This window comes from Electrona antarctica (genome assembly GCF_951216825.1).
Source record: "Electrona antarctica genome assembly, chromosome: 20".
Classification (NCBI taxonomy): Eukaryota; Metazoa; Chordata; class Actinopteri; order Myctophiformes; family Myctophidae; genus Electrona; species Electrona antarctica.
Genome location: NC_136801.1, coordinates 28,423,345 through 28,440,368, shown reverse-complemented (window position 1 = coordinate 28,440,368; position 17,024 = coordinate 28,423,345). Strand labels below are relative to the sequence as shown.

General features: G+C 43.6%; 1 protein-coding gene across 1 annotated transcript in view; it reads left to right on the top strand.

Annotated features, from left to right (window-relative positions):
• pld1b (phospholipase D1b) overlaps positions 1 to 15,563 on the top strand; it is a 57,521-nt gene extending 41,958 nt beyond the window's left edge. The window contains 10 exon segments of the mRNA XM_079489051.1: positions 121 to 239; positions 626 to 739; positions 2,371 to 2,481; positions 2,933 to 3,021; positions 3,756 to 3,869; positions 4,259 to 4,308; positions 7,020 to 7,154; positions 9,243 to 9,396; positions 10,818 to 10,935; positions 12,377 to 15,563. Of these exon segments, the coding sequence (XP_079345177.1) occupies positions 121 to 239; positions 626 to 739; positions 2,371 to 2,481; positions 2,933 to 3,021; positions 3,756 to 3,869; positions 4,259 to 4,308; positions 7,020 to 7,154; positions 9,243 to 9,396; positions 10,818 to 10,935; positions 12,377 to 12,601 (1,229 nt within the window). The 3' untranslated portion in view covers positions 12,602 to 15,563.
• Positions 15,564 to 17,024: the final 1,461 nt, after the last annotated feature.

Below are 17,024 nucleotides of genomic sequence, written 5' to 3'. Positions count from 1 at the left end.
TATTTAGTGTTGATTTTTGTCTTACACAAACATTAAATTCTCATTGATTCCCATATGTGGACGAGCAAATCGGCTATTTTTGTCCTACGCAAATCGGCTATTTTTGTCCTGTCATTGTAGATTTTATCGACAGGCATACAACTCCCAGAATGCCTTGGCATGACATTTCCTCAGTGGTTCATGGGAAGGCGGCGCGGGATGTGGCCAGACACTTCATCCAGCGATGGAACTTCACAAAGGTCAGGGGTCAAGCCCTGCTTTTGTCAAACAGTGAACCAAGATCCAAAATGAATGAGCCATAGATCTAATAATGAAAGTCTTCCACAATATGCTGCTATTTGTTATGTTTTAGACAGTCTCCTATGTGCTGGTCCTGTGTAGGGCTTTCCAATTAGGCTATGTATAATTGTCATTATGACGTTTATTCCGTTATAACACATTAAACCACATTTTCTAGTTGTCGCTACTTTCTTTCTAAGTCAGTAATTCACATTAGCCGGACAGAAATAATAAACGGTTGTGTCAACCAGTAGCACGATACACCATGGGAAGTTTTGTCAAAGTACACCGCAAAATGAACAGTGTCATTATTTTCACATCCTGTGTTCTGTCTTTTCACCACCAGATAATGAAACCCAAGTACCGCTCTCTGTCTTACCCCTACCTGCTGCCCAAGTCCCACACCACGGCTGGAGAGCTGCCATACCAAGTCCCCAACTGTACGCAAGCCAAAGTCCAGGTATGATGAGCCCAGCACTGTATGTCTGTGTAGAACAAACGACTACTATTGGCTGGCTTACAAAAGTAGTTTAACATGTTGGCTATACTCTATGATGGCTATACTCTAAACCCTGACAGGGTGGTTAGACCCCGACATGAAGCAGGGTCTTTATCGGTAATGAGTTAATTTATGCCAGCCAGGTGGATCCAGTGCAACACAGTCGGCTGGGGAAACGCAGATAGGAAGTGTTGATCAAACATAATGACTCAATATTCTGTTATTGCATTGTCCATTTCTCGCCTCAAATGTTTTCAAAAACATTATTCGGTGTACTGTTTAGTAGCTGTAAATGACATTGTGTGTTTGTTTACATGGCTGCCATGTTGGATACGGCACACATCAAGCAACGCAGACTGATATGAACCTGGGGCCTGTTTCACAAAACTTGGATTAACTAATCCAGGATTTAAATCAAAACCAGGCTTGTTAACCCATATACTACCTCCTGCTGGACGCAGAGCCAATCGCAGGCTGCCGAGCCGATTTCAATGTAGCACACGCTGGACTGACATCCTGTCTGGAGCGTCCATCTTTAATGCTAAATAAATAGCGTCAATGCTAGCGAGCTAAAATGAAGCCATCCTTGCTCTAGAAAGCGGCAATGTTTCCATCTAAACCACCGGATAATCAGCAAAGACCTCCGAACATCGCACATTTTATCCAAACCATGGAGAGCTCCGTAGATTTCGAGTTATTCCGTTTTTTAGTCAGCCTGTATAATGGGAGGTGGACGGCAGCGCGGTTGCGCAATCCGGTCTAGGATCGCTACCTCCTCTGAGGGAGCTACCTTTGGGGAAGGGGGTTGTTGCCCAGACAGGTGCCAGACTGGTGAACCGTGGGTCATGGGTTCAATAGTGGGTGAAATGGTAATATGTTGTAAAACAATGAGTAATGGTAATATTTAGTAGTTTTCACTTTAAATAAATAAATAATTATAATATAATATAATAATTCTTCTTAACCACTTGCACGACAGCAAACCTATTCTGAGGGAACATTCACCAAAAGTAGCTGATCTACAAGCTCACAAGCTGTCATGATGAGGTTGTGCAGCCGGCTATATATTTTGGTTCTTTGATTTTGTATATAGTGCTTAAATTAGTCCTTTAATGCAGTGGTTTGTTATCAGCTTGGCTGCTTAATGAACAGTAAAGACATCAGGATTAGGTTAAACCTGGCTGTTAGCCTGGTCCGGAGCAGGCTAAATCCACAGCATTAGTTTCCATGGTAACTAGTGTGGCATTGCTTTCATGAAACCGAATCAAGCCTCAACATATCCAGGTTAACTGGAAAAATTAATCTGGCAAGATTAACCAGCTTTCATGAAACAGGTTAATCGCTGATCCAGGATATAGATTAGACATGCAGTGACCAGTTATTGAGTTCAGCGGTCATTATTGAAATGTACAGTACAGAACGCTGAATTCAGAAATTGACCGATCAGAATCAGACATTCTACCATGTCATGTAAAAGATGTACTGAATGTGACCAACACACATGCAGGCTGGCATATAAATGTACAAACGAACGTAAAAAGTGCATAAGTGCAAGCATTATTCATTCATTCTGTCTGTCTCTCTCTCTCTAGATCCTGCGTTCGTCCTGTGACTGGTCAGCAGGTATAAAGTACCACGAGGAGTCCATCCACAACGCCTATGTTGATGTCATCAAAAACAGCCGGCACTTCATCTACATAGAGGTACGGCTACATGCAACACGCAAGCACTGCACACTGATGTTCTAAAGTCAGATGTTGAAATGTTGAAATGAACCGGTTGGAATAACGTGTTCCTTCCACGCGCTACGTCCAACCAGGGAAACGCCCCCCCTGTCAGGTGTAAAGGAGCGACTTTATACCTGCACTACACTCATGCATGAAGGAAGCATGAGTTGAAGTCCGTTGTTCTCCCCAGGTTGGCGGAGGGTGTGTAGAGCCCAGGATCACATTAGATGATTGACACAGGGGTGAAAAATGGGTTACAAAATCGTGGGATAAAAAATGTATAATAAAAAATTATAATAAAGTCAGATGTTTTTATCTTTATATTTCACTTGGACTATTTGATATTATTACAACTATTAGTTTGAGATTAAGACTTTAATACACAGCTACCATCATTATTAAGCTGACATGTGTTTTCCTCCTTCAGAATCAGTTTTTCATCAGCTGTGCAGACAACAGACACGTCTTCAACAAGATAGGAGACACTATAGCCGAACGCATCATCAGAGCATTCAGGTACAGCGCGCACACACTCTGTAAATGTACAGTGTTGTCAAAGAACTGCACCATTTACTCTGCCTTATCTTTTAATGATTTATGAGGGAAGTACATGAGGAACACACACACACACACACACAAAGCGTTGACATTGATGGATGCATTCCTGTTCGATTCAGAATGTTTCCTAAATGACTAATATTTTCTCAAGTCGTAAAGTCGTCTGAGTCATCTGAGGTTGTTTGTCTTGGACAGGTACACGAGCTATTTGAATATCTGCCTTTTTAAGGCAAACACTCTGTCTTTCTCTCTGTTTCTCTATCCACTCGTCTCTCACTCTCTTGTTCCGTTGTCAAGGGGCTTATCAGATGAAAGTGTGTAAACGGAGACATATGTTGACTTAGGGATGGATCAGATGGACTAAAGCAAACACGCATACTCGGACGCACGCACGCACGCACACGCACACGCACACACACACGTTAATTTATCCATTTGCACATGTGTACATGTGGAACCAAACCACACACAAACAACTAAGCATGTCATTATACTGTACCACATGTCATTACATTGTAACCAGGGTACTAACATGTACTGTACCACATGTCATTACATTGTAACCAGTGTACTAACATGTACTGTACCACATGTCATTACATTGTAACCAGGGTACTAACATGTACTGTACCACATGTTATTACATTGTAACCAGTGTACTAACCACATGTCGTCGTAACTTGTGTCTGCAGGGAAGGGAAGAAGTACCGGGTGTACGTGGTGACTCCTTTACTTCCTGGGTTTGAGGGAAACATTAACACGGGCGGAGGCAGCGCCATCCAGGCCGTCATGCACTTCAACTACAGGTGTGTGTGTGTGTGTGGGTGTGGGTGTGGGTGGGTGTGTGTGTTAGTTCTACGTTAAAGTTAAAAGGAAGAAGATTTAGCTGCACTGTTTACCTAGTATAGATAACAGCTCTTTACTGTGTGTGTGTGTGTTAACATTTAGTTAATTTTCAACCCTCCCTATGTGAACACTGAACACACACACACACACACACACACAAGGGCTTGCATTGTTATGAATGGCACTTCAATCTTACATACCGTAGCACATAGAGGATTATATCCGTTAAAATATGGAGGAGTTAGTCAGGAGTTAGTCATAAACTACAGTCATTGATGCTGATGAAATAAATATAAATTATGGTTGACTTAATTCAACAAATAATTTAAATTTGTGTGTCTCTTCGTAGGACTATGATCAGAGGGGACTGCTCCATCATATCCCAGTTGAAGAGAGAAAGTAAGTTACAGTTACTTATTTAAAGCTGGTGACCAAAGTGTCACCGTTTCAAAACCTAAAAACCATAATATGGGCCGGTGAATGAGGCCCATATGAGCCTGTACAGTTGAAGAACCTTTGGCGCTCGGTAGCTAAATAAGTCTCAATGGTATCTCAAAACAGCCTATAAAAAAGAAATAGTATCGGCCTAAACAGAAGGAATGTGCTCCAATATTGTTCTGCTGGTGAAATAGAGTATACATTTGTTTCTTGTCTTGTCGGATTCCAGGTTTTTCAGGTCGTTAGTCATGAAAGTCATGTGTTCAGCAAATCAGCCTAGCAGATTCGAATGAAAATCAACCGATAATCATCAGTAGGTTACTTATTATCACTAAGTCAAAGTCATATGATTTGTCACACACGTTACCGCAGTGAAATTTGTTCTCTGCATTTGACCCATCTCTTGGAGCAGTGAGCCGCAGCCAAGGAGCGGTGAGCTGCAGCTGTGCCACGCTCGGGAATCATTTGATTAGTTGATTTGATTTAATTTGATCATTTGATTAGTTGACTAGAAAGCAATCGAGTCAGCAGGCTCGCCTGAAGCCTACTGACTGTGATTAGGAAACGTGTTGTCCGACTATTACTAACCCTAAAGGTGTTTGCACACTGGTTGCACATATCGGAAAACCGATGGAGAAACGCCGCTAAAAATCAGAAAAACGCGATCTGTGTGCAGGGACCTTAACTCTAACCCTAACCTCAGTCTTAACCGGCCATGTAAGTCCCTTAACCTCATATTAGTCTTAACCGGCCATGTAAGTACCCTAACCTCATATCAGTCTTAACCGGCCAAGTAAGTCCTCTAACCTCATATCAGTCTTAATCGGCCATGTAAGTCCCCATACCTCATATCGGTCTTAATCGGCCACTTATACTAAGTCAGTTTCACAATGTTTTCGCTTCTGCGGCAGCAATTTCACTTCCTCGTTTCCTAATCACAGCCAGCCACTAAATAAAGGTGATCCTGGGTTTTTGGTGTAGCTGCTGAGTGCTGACAGCCACTTTGTTTTCTGGCCTTGAACCTGCAGGCACTCTCTGCTTATCAGTACCAAAGTAGAGCTGCCTGCAACTATCGATTAAATCTCACAGCTTTCCTACTGTTTGTTCCTCTTATATTGTCTCCCTCTCAACTTTCCTACTGTCTGTGTCTCTCTCTCACTGTCTCCCTCTAAGTTTTCCTACTGTCTTTTATGTGTGTCCACTTTTCCTTCAGAGGGAGATGAGAACTCCAAACCCTCCACCATCCAAAGAAATTACATAAACCCAAACACACATGAAAGCACCCATATTGAATAAGCTGAGCACCACCAAGAACCATTATAGATGAACTGGTTTAGAATTACACAGTGGACCCTGGCTGTCTCTGTCATTGGTGGTGTGGTCTTCTTGATGCAGTCTCAGCAGGGAGGTGTGGTGGCTGGAATGGATTGATATGTCTGGCAAATGCACACATTTTCTCTCATTTCTCTTTCTGTCTGTTTCTCTCACAATGTATCCCTCGCTTATGAAGTATCACGTAAGTTCATGCAGGACACGTGAGTCCTACAGTACATGTCCAAGCCGTAATCAGCTGTCAATCTGCTAATTGAATAAGTGTTTCAGCCAAGCTTTTCTACACACAAATCACAGCTCATTCTTAACAACATGAACAAGCCAAGGCAATCCATTTAAATATGGCTCTCTGCTACACTGGATCTCTGCTATTCCATTCCTGCCACACATGCTGCTGCTGGAAGAGCCCCCTCAATGTTATGCAATGGCTCTAATGGTGCGTTCACATGGGCAGATGCAACTATACAGTCTAGCCTACCATTCATTGTCAATGGAAGCCAACGACATGAAGATCCAAAGATGTATCCGACGTTTCTAGCTGCCGTAAAATTGAAGCTGCGCTGGGTTCAACTTCCAGATGCAAAGTTACAAAGCTACATGCTGGATTGTTGTTTTTTTCTCGATCTCCCCCGCCGGCCGCCGCGCCTCTGACACACGTCACTACGGACGCACGCTTGATGACGCCAACGACCGCGTGAGCAACAGATTACTTACAAAGCAACAACGCGACAAATATGCTGTGATCTTTGCACGTGCCTCGTGTGAACGCAAAATTGTCTGCCTCTTCCTGTGCCTCATTGTCTGTCTTTGTCTCATTTTATCAGTACTCTTTCTCGCTCTCTCTTCGTACCCCTCTGCCCTCCCTCTCGCTATCTTTCTCTCTTTGTTTCTCCCTTAACCTGAGTTCTTTCGTGTCTCGAGGCAGAACCTCAGCTAATTCATATGTATGTTACCACATATTCACATAACCACAACATCATGGCTTCATTTCGTACCTCAGAACCCCAAGGTTGCATATCTCTCTGCTCCCACCTCCCAGTCTCAGTAAAGCACAAACACATGAAGACTATTATGTATAGAGATCTTTGTATCTGTCGGCCTATGTGACTTTTCTATCCAGAGTTCTGTGTCAGGCATGCCTAAATATGGAGTCCAGGTCAGTCTATGATGTCAGTACTATGACATCATATTGATAAAAAGAAATTGTCCACCACACGCCGAATTGAAGTCGATCGATTGGGCGGTTCTCAAGATGCATAGGAGACGGACGGACGGCCATGCACACAGAGATAATAGATGAGATAAGATAACCCCCACCTCTCTCTCTCTCTGTCTCTCAGTGGGAGACCAGTGGATGAACTACATCTCCATTGCTGGGCTGCGAACCCATGCTGAGCTGGAGGGAAAGCTGGTGACGGAGCTCATCTACGTCCACAGCAAGATGCTCATCGCAGACGACAACACCGTCATCATCGGTACGTGGGCCATCTGTTGTACAATGTAGGGTTGTGTAACAGTTAATCGAACTGATAGATTTCATCGATTTATGAGAACATTTCCACTCCCTTTTCCTTTTTTAAATTCAGTCGTAAAAGTTTTCCAAAATAGTATCAGCTCTACAAACTTGTGAGGTTTGTAGATCGGCTACCGTATGTTTGCTATTTTTGCATGACACTTTATGACAAACGGTGATGATAACACACTTCTAGAAAGAATAATCGATAGTTGCAGCCCTAATATGAGACATTTATGATCCCTCAGAGGGGCACATTGGGTTTCTTCTGCAGTAAGTAGTATAATACAGAACCTCTGAAGATGGAACAGGGGTGGCAGTGGCTCAGGAGGTAAAGCGTCTGCTCAGGAAACGGAAGGTTCCCGATTCGATCCCCGGATCCCCCTGAGTTAGTGTCAAAGTGGCAAGACACTGAACACCGTTCTGCTCCCGTTGAGCAGGTTGGTGGGTGCCCTCCGCCATCGGTGTGTGAATGGGTGTATGTAATCCACATTGTAAAGCGCTTTGGATAAAGGCACTACATTTGACTACCATTTGAATAGCTTCATCACCATTTAGGACACAACATCTCGGCCACAGCAACATAATTATTTGAAAGGATTTAGACAGCAAATTATATGAAAGGATTTAGACAGCAAATTATATGAAAGGAGACAGCAAATTATATGAAAGGATTTAGACAGCAAATTATATGAAAGGAGACAGCAAATTATATGAAAGGATTTAGACAGCAAATTATATGAAAGGAGACAGCAAATTATATGAAAGGATTTAGACAGCAAATTATATGAAAGGATTTAGACAGCAAATAACTAGGGGAATAGATCTGTGAATCTTCATTCAGAGTTAGATTCCACAAAGATCAGCTTATTTTTAAATACATGAAATGTTTAGACATTTAAAAATAAATAATGCATTTTGCATGCATCAGTTAACCACTCCATTCAAATAGTTGGTCAACTTATGGTGCGAAAACAAATCCCATACTGCCCTCTTCTGGTTGGTAATATATTGGTTAAATCAATCTGCATTAACAAATCGTCTACACCCACTGCTGATACAATCGCATTTGAAAGACCGCCCTAAAGTGTATGCATTGGTCCTGGGACACAGCTTTATATATTTTTTCTTCATTATCTCATTGATTGAATTTAGATCACCAGGCCTATCGGTATAGGTGGAGATGTCCGGCTATGCAAGACTATTTGCTCACGCTATTACTTTGTCTTTGAGACCTCCTTATCTTTTTAATTTTCTAATCTTTTTTGTTACATGGCTGGCCGTTTTCTTATCGGCCGTGTTTTTCTTATCCGTTCTTGCGCTTCTATGACTGCTGTAACTGCCATGGCGACTGAATTTCACTTGTGGTTGTGGGATCAATAACCCATTCTGGACAGGAACCCCTTTTGGTGTTTTAACTAAGCATTATGTTATACTTTAGCTAGTGAAAAATAGCAGATCTACAAGCTCATAGCGCGCCACCGAGTGGCGCGCTACGAGCTTGTAGGTCTGCTATTTTTGAAAAATCGTGAAAATGCGGCACAAATCTTTGAATATATATTCTTTCAGAGCGAACGTTTTTTTTTATTTCGACGTATTTATGCATTATGTTATACTTTAGCTATTGAAAAATAGCAGATCTACAAGCTCATAGCGCGCCACCGAGTGGCGCGCTACGAGCTTGTAGGTCTGCTATTTTTGAAAAATCGTGAAAATGCGGCACAAATCTTTGAATATATATATTCTTTCAGAGCGAACGTTTTTTTTTATTTCGACGTATTTATGCATTATGTTATACTTTAGCTATTGAAAAATAGCAGATCTACAAGCTCATAGCGCGCCACCGAGTGGCGCGCTACGAGCTTGTAGGTCTGCTATTTTTGAAAAATCGTGAAAATGCGGCACAAATCTTTGAATATATATATTCTTTCAGAGCGAACGTTTTTTTTTATTCCGACGTCAGGCCTAAATGGGATAAAGGCCTATCTACAGTATCCATCTCATCTCCACACGCGACAGTAAAACACTTATTCTCTTTTCATGACATCAGGTTCTGCCAACATAAATGACAGGAGCATGCTGGGAAAGCGAGACAGCGAGGTGGCGGTGATCGTGGAAGACTCTGAAAGCGTTGCGTCGGTGATGGATGGGGAGCCGTATCAGGCTGGTCCCTATGCACTGCAGCTACGCCTGGAATGCTTCAAGTACGTCCCGTCTCCTGTCCTGTCGTCCTGTCTCACGACGCTCATTTGTTCTCGTTGAAATTCTGAAACGACTTTATTGTCACAACATCACAGGGTAACGGTGAGGGTTACGGTGTGTGAAATTTGTTTTTGTGCAAGCTCCAGTGATTTTGTTATTTCCATAAAAAGGGAAGAAGAAATGGGAGTGGGGGGGCTAGGGGAAGAGAGAGAGAGAGAGAGAGAGATCAATACAATTAAATAATGTACATACTGTATGTACCTGAGGTTCGACATACGCTCTGTTAAGCATAGCAGCAGATACATGATATGGACGTACGTTAGTTACCCATTTAGACCTGAGGACGATTCTACAAATGTCTTCTAAATCATGACAGTTTTTTTTGAAAAACCTATGTTTCTATGTCAGCGGTGCTCAACCATTTTCATGTCAAGGACCCCCAGAATTATCTGAAAATATGTTGTTCCAGGGACTGCCCAGACGCGAAGATTTGAGTTAAAAACGTTCGCTCTGAAAGAATATATATTCATGATTTGTGCCACATTTTCACAATTCTTCAAAAATTGCAGATCTACAAGCTCGTAGCGCGGCACTCGGTGCCACGATATGAGCTTGTAGATCTGCTATTTTTCAATAGATAAAGTTTAAAATAATGGTTAAAACACCAAAAGGGGTTCCCGCCCAGAATGGGTTAAAGTTACTTTCCCCCTCTATCCCGGATTCGAACCCTGTTTTCTGCTTTTCAGAGCATGTTCATTTGTAATGATTATTCTAACGCTTGTGTTCTGTGTTCCTTGGGTCGGTGGAACGAACGTAGTGTACTTCACAATGAAAACTCATATTTCAAGGTTTTAAAGAAAAACATTTATGTTTATGCTTAAACATTTATGTTTATGTTCAAAGAAGACTAGACGATCATTTTATATGAACTGATGCCACTGTTTAAATGACTGCTTACACGTTTAAACCTGAGAGGACAGAGAGATACAGGAGGAAGTGCCTGTAAGACTGTATTGATTACAAGTCACTCAAGATAAAAGCCTCGGCTAAGCGTCAGCTGTAAATGCAAACTGTGTGTGTGTGTGCGTGCGTGCGTGCGTGCGTGCGTGCGTGCGTGCGTGCGTGCGCGTGCGTGCGCTGTCATTTTCTTAAACCTTTTTATTTCCTTTTGATGTGAGTTTTTACGTTATATCCACCTTTCTCCTCTCTTCTCCGACTCTCTTCCCTCCCCCTTTCTTTCCCCTTATCTCTATTTCCCTCTATCTACCCACTCTATCCCCCTCTTTCTCTTTCTCTCCCTCTCTCTCCCCATTCCATGTCTCTTTGTCTCCCTCTCTCTTCATCGATTGCTCTCTCTATCTCCCTCTCTTTCTGTCTCTCTATCTCTCTCCCTGTCCCTCTTAATCTCTCTCTCCTCCGTCAGGATGATACTAGGGGCTCACACGGACCCCTCCATCGACGTGTCAGACCCCCTCAGTGATCACTTCTACAAGGAGATCTGGATGACCACATGTGCTATTAACGCTACCATCTACCAGAAGGTGCGCACACACACACACACACACACACACACACACACACACACACACACACACACACGTATCTATCTATTTCTATACATAAGTAAGTAAGTAAGGCCCATAGGGCAGGAGCCAATCTCCTGTTTCTGTAGTGTGAGGCAGCTTGATGTACACACCCCCAGGACATGATTCTAGTATGTCGTAGGGACTTACCCCGATCCAACCCTTGATTGATGAGTGCGAAGCCCCGTTTTTCAGAGTCTTTGGTATGACCCAGCCAGGGATCGAACCCCGACCTCCCAGTCTCAGGGCGGACACTCTAACCACAAGGCCACTGAGCTGGTATACATCTCACATTGTTATTTCTCATTCTGTCTAGTTCCTCTCCTCCTAACCACCTCCTTTTCTCCTCCCGCTCCATCCCCTCCTCTCCTCCTAACCACCTCCTTTTCTCCTCCCGCTCCATCCCCTCCTCTCCTCCCGCTCCATCCCCTCCTCTCCTCCCGCTCCATCCCCTCCTCTCCTCTCTCTCCATCCCCTCCTCTCCTCTCTCTCCATCCCCTCCTCTCCTCTCTCTCCATCCCCTCCTCTCCTCTCTCCATCCCCTCCTCTCCTCTCTCTCCATCCTCTCCTCTCTCTCCATCCCCTCCTCTCCTCTCTCTCCATCCCCTCCTCTCCTCCCGCTCCATCCCCTCCTCTCCTCTCTCTCCATCCCCTCCTCTCCTCTCTCTCCATCCTCTCCTCTCCTCTCTCTCCATCCCCTCCTCTCCTCTCTCTCCATCCCCTCCTCTCCTCTCTCTCCATCCCCTCCTCTCCTCTCTCTCCATCCCCTCCTCTCCTCTCTCTCCATCCCCTCCTCTCCTCTCTCTCCATCCCCTCCTCTCCTCTCCTCTCTCTCCATCCCCTCCTCTCCTCTCTCTCCATCCCCTCCTCTCCTCTCTCCATCCCCTCCTCTCCTCCCGCTCCATCCCCTCCTCTCCTCTCTCTCCATCCTCTCCTCTCTCTCCATCCTCTCCTCTCCTCTCGCTCCATCCCCTCCTCTCCTCTCTCTCCATCCCCTCCTCTCCTCTCTCTCCATCCCCTCCTCTCCTCTCTCTCCATCCCCTCCTCTCCTCTCTCTCCATCCCCTCCTCTCCTCTCTCTCCATCCTCTCCTCTCCTCTCTCTCCATCCCCTCCTCTCCTCTCTCTCCATCCCCTCCTCTCCTCTCTCTCCATCCCCTCCTCTCCTCTCTCTCCATCCTCTCCTCTCCTCTCTCTCCATCCCCTCCTCTCCTCTCTCTCCATCCCCTCCTCTCCTCTCTCTCCATCCCCTCCTCTCCTCTCTCTCCATCCCCTCCTCTCCTCTCTCTCCGTTCCCTCCTCTCCTCCCGCTCCGTTCCCTCCTCTCCTCCCGCTCCATCCCCTCCTCTCCTCCCGCTCCATCCCCTCCTCTCCTCTCCTCTCTCTCCGTTCCCTCTCCAGGTGTTCCGCTGCCTGCCTTCCAGTGACGTGCGGAACATGGCCGAGTTGGACGGCTTCCTGTCCCACCCCGGGCTGGCCCAGGAGGACACAGCCCGCGCCCACGAGGAGCTGAGGAAGATCCGGGGCTTCCTGGTGCAGTTCCCGCTCCAGTTCCTGGCCGAGCAGAACCTCCTTCCTCCCATCGGCTCCAAGGAGGCCATGGTGCCCATGGAGGTCTGGACCTGAGTCACGGTGCCCATGGATGTCTGTACCTGAGCCACGGAGGAACGGGAACTGTTAATGCGCATGCATACGCGGATTGTGCGCGTGCGTGCGTGTGTGTGTGTTTGTGTGCGCGCGTGTGTGTGTGTGTGTGCATTCACAGTGAGATATTCCATATATGAGTGTATTTTGCTTAACACATGTGACACACATATTTACAGTATGTTATCATTGTCACTAAACATCATAAATACATCAAATCAACGAGTCTTAAAATCATAAACGTGATCGGTTGCTGTGGACACATGCGCGCAGCCACGCACACACAAATGGTCGGAATTGAATTCTCACGCACACGCACACACTACATACATGCTACAAATATACGTAGAAACATACAGTGTTGTTGCTACAGAGACACACACACACACACACACACACACACTTGCATTCAATGAAGTAAACTATACCAGCACTACTAGTGTGCCTCTCGACTGAGCATATCAGTGCTTAACAAACATGAAGTACGAAAGGAAGAAGCAAGGAAAAAAAGAGGGAAGGATTGAAGTGATCAGTGCCCGAGAAAAGACTAACCTTCTACTGCTAATACCAACACTATGCAACGCAGTGCGTTGGCAAACGCAGCTCTGAGTGGGTCTCCACGGTGAGACAGGACGGATCAGAAAGACACTAAAGGACGTTTGACGAGTAACGCCTGATTTATGCTTTGTTGTATGGCTGCGTCGCTCGCTGATTTTCAAGTGGAAAACGTTTTACTTTTCACTTGAAAATCTGTAATCTTCGGCAAGCGACACATTGCATGTCAAAGTGTAAATTAGGCTTACGGTGCGACATGCAGAGATATGGAGGTGGCACCCTCCAGATTTTATTTTATCGTATAAAGTCTTAATACTGTTATACTGTACATCGCCATGTATTTTAGGCCTGCTAACTTTGTTTTGTTTTTGTCAAACAGAGAATCTCAAAGTGCCATGGACCATAGACTATATTTGTTATTACTGTTCACACTTAATTTACATTCCCCATGTGGTGGATTTTAATTCTAATAATTTGAATACTAAGCCTTAAAACGACCTCTGGTTTTATCGGAAGGCTGGTGAACTGGCGTTTGTAGTATGGTTTTGTCATACAACGTTACCCAGCTGTATCCTGCATGCTAAAGTCTCAGCTATAAATGTAAATAACATGTCTTCCATATGTGTCTAGTATGCATGGTATCACTGCTATTAGTAATTCAAGCTTAACTAAGCTAACCAATTACTAATTAAGATGTCTTCATAGGTGTTAACACACAGCATGTAAATAATGAGTTGCCATTAGATGTTACCGCTTGTTGCCTGCAGTATACAACTTGTACGTGTACAAAAATGCATACAAACCATTTCTCAGACATTACCTACAGGATAAAATGTGTGCTATGCAAGCTATGTTTACTGTATGCCAGGTATCAACCAGAGAAGTCTTATTTTCAAATTTCAGTGGTTCTTAAAGGAGAATTCCATACTAAAAGGCTTTCTTACCTTTCTTTGTAGTTGTTACGTCCCCACCAAAGAGGTCCAGGTGTTATTTTGTGCAAAAGCTCCTTATTGGCTATTTCCCCTACCATAAGCCCTAAATGAATTGCATTGAATTGAATGGGAATTGAATGGGGCTATGGGGTGTTGTGCTAATTATCTTATTTACATCGCTCAAAATTATATATTTTTTGTATATATCCTTTCTTCATAATGTAAAACACCCCATAGCCCCATTCAAATCCCATTCATTGAGGGCTTATGGTAGGGGAAATAGCCAATAAGGAGTTTTTGCACAAGAAAACGCCTGGACCTCTTTGGTGGGGACGTAACGACTACAAAGAAAGGTAAGAAAGGTAAGAAAGCCTTCTAGCATGGAATTCTCCTTTAATTACGGGGTCCGGGGACCATCAGGGGGTCCTCAGCAAAAAATATTTATTGATTCGAAGGAAGTTTAGGAACCAAATGGACGGGACGATTCCAGGTCTGTGACTCTGAGAGCATACAAATAGAGCCAAATGGACCCTTAGGGGTCCATTTATTTTCCCATTTGTACACTCAGAGTTATGGCGTTCCGTGGCCTTAATGCATACCAAACTGGGGGTCCTTGAAATGAAATAAGAAACGTTTGGGAACCACTGATCGATCTACTCCTGTTCCCTCTCTCTCTCTACCTCTGTGTCTCTCTACCTCCTATTTCAGTGGTTCTCAACCTAGGGCTCAGGGGGGCCTCAAAGGGCCACAAAAAATGTGTAATGAAGAAACGAAGACATCACTTACTATCTTGTGTCTTAATCAAAGTATATTATTTTCTTGTGAAGTCTAGTGTGATGTTTTAGAGCCACCAAGTCTATATTTTTATTCTGGCTGTTGGATGGTAAATGAAGTCAACGAGCCTGGAAAATGTGCAGAGTTTGGTGTCGAAGTTCAGCATTCTGCAAGTATTGGATCATGAGAGAAACAAGGTTGAGAATCACTAATTCTCTCTTCTCTCTCTGTCTGTCTGTTTTTTTCTCTCTCTCTCTCTCTCTCTCTCTCTCTCTCTCTCTGTGTTATCTCTTAACCACATGAACCCTAGCATCTCTATTCTGAGCATGTCATAATAGGTTTGACAAAAGATTGGGGGGAAATGGCAGATCTATAACCTCACAAGGCGAGCAACTAGAACATTTTAGATCGGCTATTTTTGTCAAAGAGATTAATGGTGCATAGGAAAAAAAGTAGGGGATCTATACCAGTCAAGGTATATCCTACCTAGGGTTTAAGTGGTTAAATACAATAATCGCTATGTCTCTATTGAATTGCACTTTTGCACAGACTGTGTTTTTGTCTCCTTGGAATTCCCTGACAACACGACCTCCAGTCACAGTGTAATGTGTTGCATTGTTTTTGTGAAACGAGGAAATAAATGTATTAGTGACTATTAAAAATGACCAGATTTTCATCACATGTACAGTATGCATGTCATCTTTGGTTTCCCTGCTACTCTGGTATTTTGGCTACCATATTCCACTTGCAGTATCCTTGTGGCCCACCAGTGGGCCCCAGCCCACATGTTGAGAGCAGGTTTCAAAGATTGCTTCAATCTCTTGAGTTCACAAGAGGAAGATATCCATCTGGGTGACCTTGCAGCAAAATATTATAATAATGGTTCTACCTAAGATACATCTTATTCTTCCTGCTACTGTACTTTATGTGTAGAACTCTTAAAGGGGAAAACCACCCATTTTCAACATTTTACTATGTCATTAATGTACCTTAGAGCTGTTGTGTGGAAATAATAAAAAGGTCCCCCCATTCTGTGTTTCCTAGAACTGTAATTATGACAAAAATCATTAACATGGTGAAACACATCTTGATGACATCATCAAGATGTGTTTCACCATGTTAATGATTTTTTTCAGACCTCTAGTTCTAGGAAACACAGAATGGGGGAACTTTTTTTATTATTTCCACACAACAGCTCTAAGGTACATTAATGACATAGTAAAATGTTGAAAATGAGTGGAATGCCCCTTTAATGTCGCGTAGAAAAACGGTCAGCAGCACAAGACATACATTTTATCCGCCTGCATGAGAACCAAGCACAATTTGCATATCGGTATTCCAATTTAGACTTTCTTGTTAGTATCTTAGCTTTTCCATTATATTTAAATTACTTTGTGGGTTTTTTGTGCATTGCCCTACGCCCTACGTCCTCATACAGTATGTACTTGCATAAAAATCTCAAAAGCATCCGTGGTCCACCCATCTCCACGGCAGCCAATAGGCCAACGTGTAGGCTATACGGGATGCATGAGGGGACAGAGGTGTATGAAGAAGAGTAATGGAGTACCTAGTCTCTCGAGACAGACTGTGACTAATGAGGGAGCACGTTTTTCCTTTGTTTTGCCAATGGGTACAGTGGAGGTTTTGCTTAATGCTGACCTCTGGAGGTCAGCATTTACACAACCAATATGAGAACCCACAGTGCTCTCTTTTCCTTAGAATTTGATTGACGGAGTCAACAGTCTCGAGAGAGACTAGGTGACAACAGACTTGACTTGACTCAAATCGGATGCAAGAAAATAACGTATGTCCACCACAGAGGACAAAATACTTCCAGAAACGGTTCTCGGGAATGCCTAATAAGAAAGCTGCTTTTCCTTTATATCTCTGTTCCTCGTCTGTTTTGTTTATATTATATATGTTTCACTGCTTTCTGTTTCCATTGTTTATTCCATTTATAATTTTTACCATTAATCTCTCTCCGTTCTCATTCTTTCTCTATCTCCATCTGTGTCTTTCTCTCCTCTCTAATTCCCCTCCCCCTTTTTTCATCATCCATATATGATTATATGGGTCATCATCATAATCAGCATGCTAACTTTCCAGGAAGAGAAAGGCTGTACTTTCACATACGGTAGCTTAAT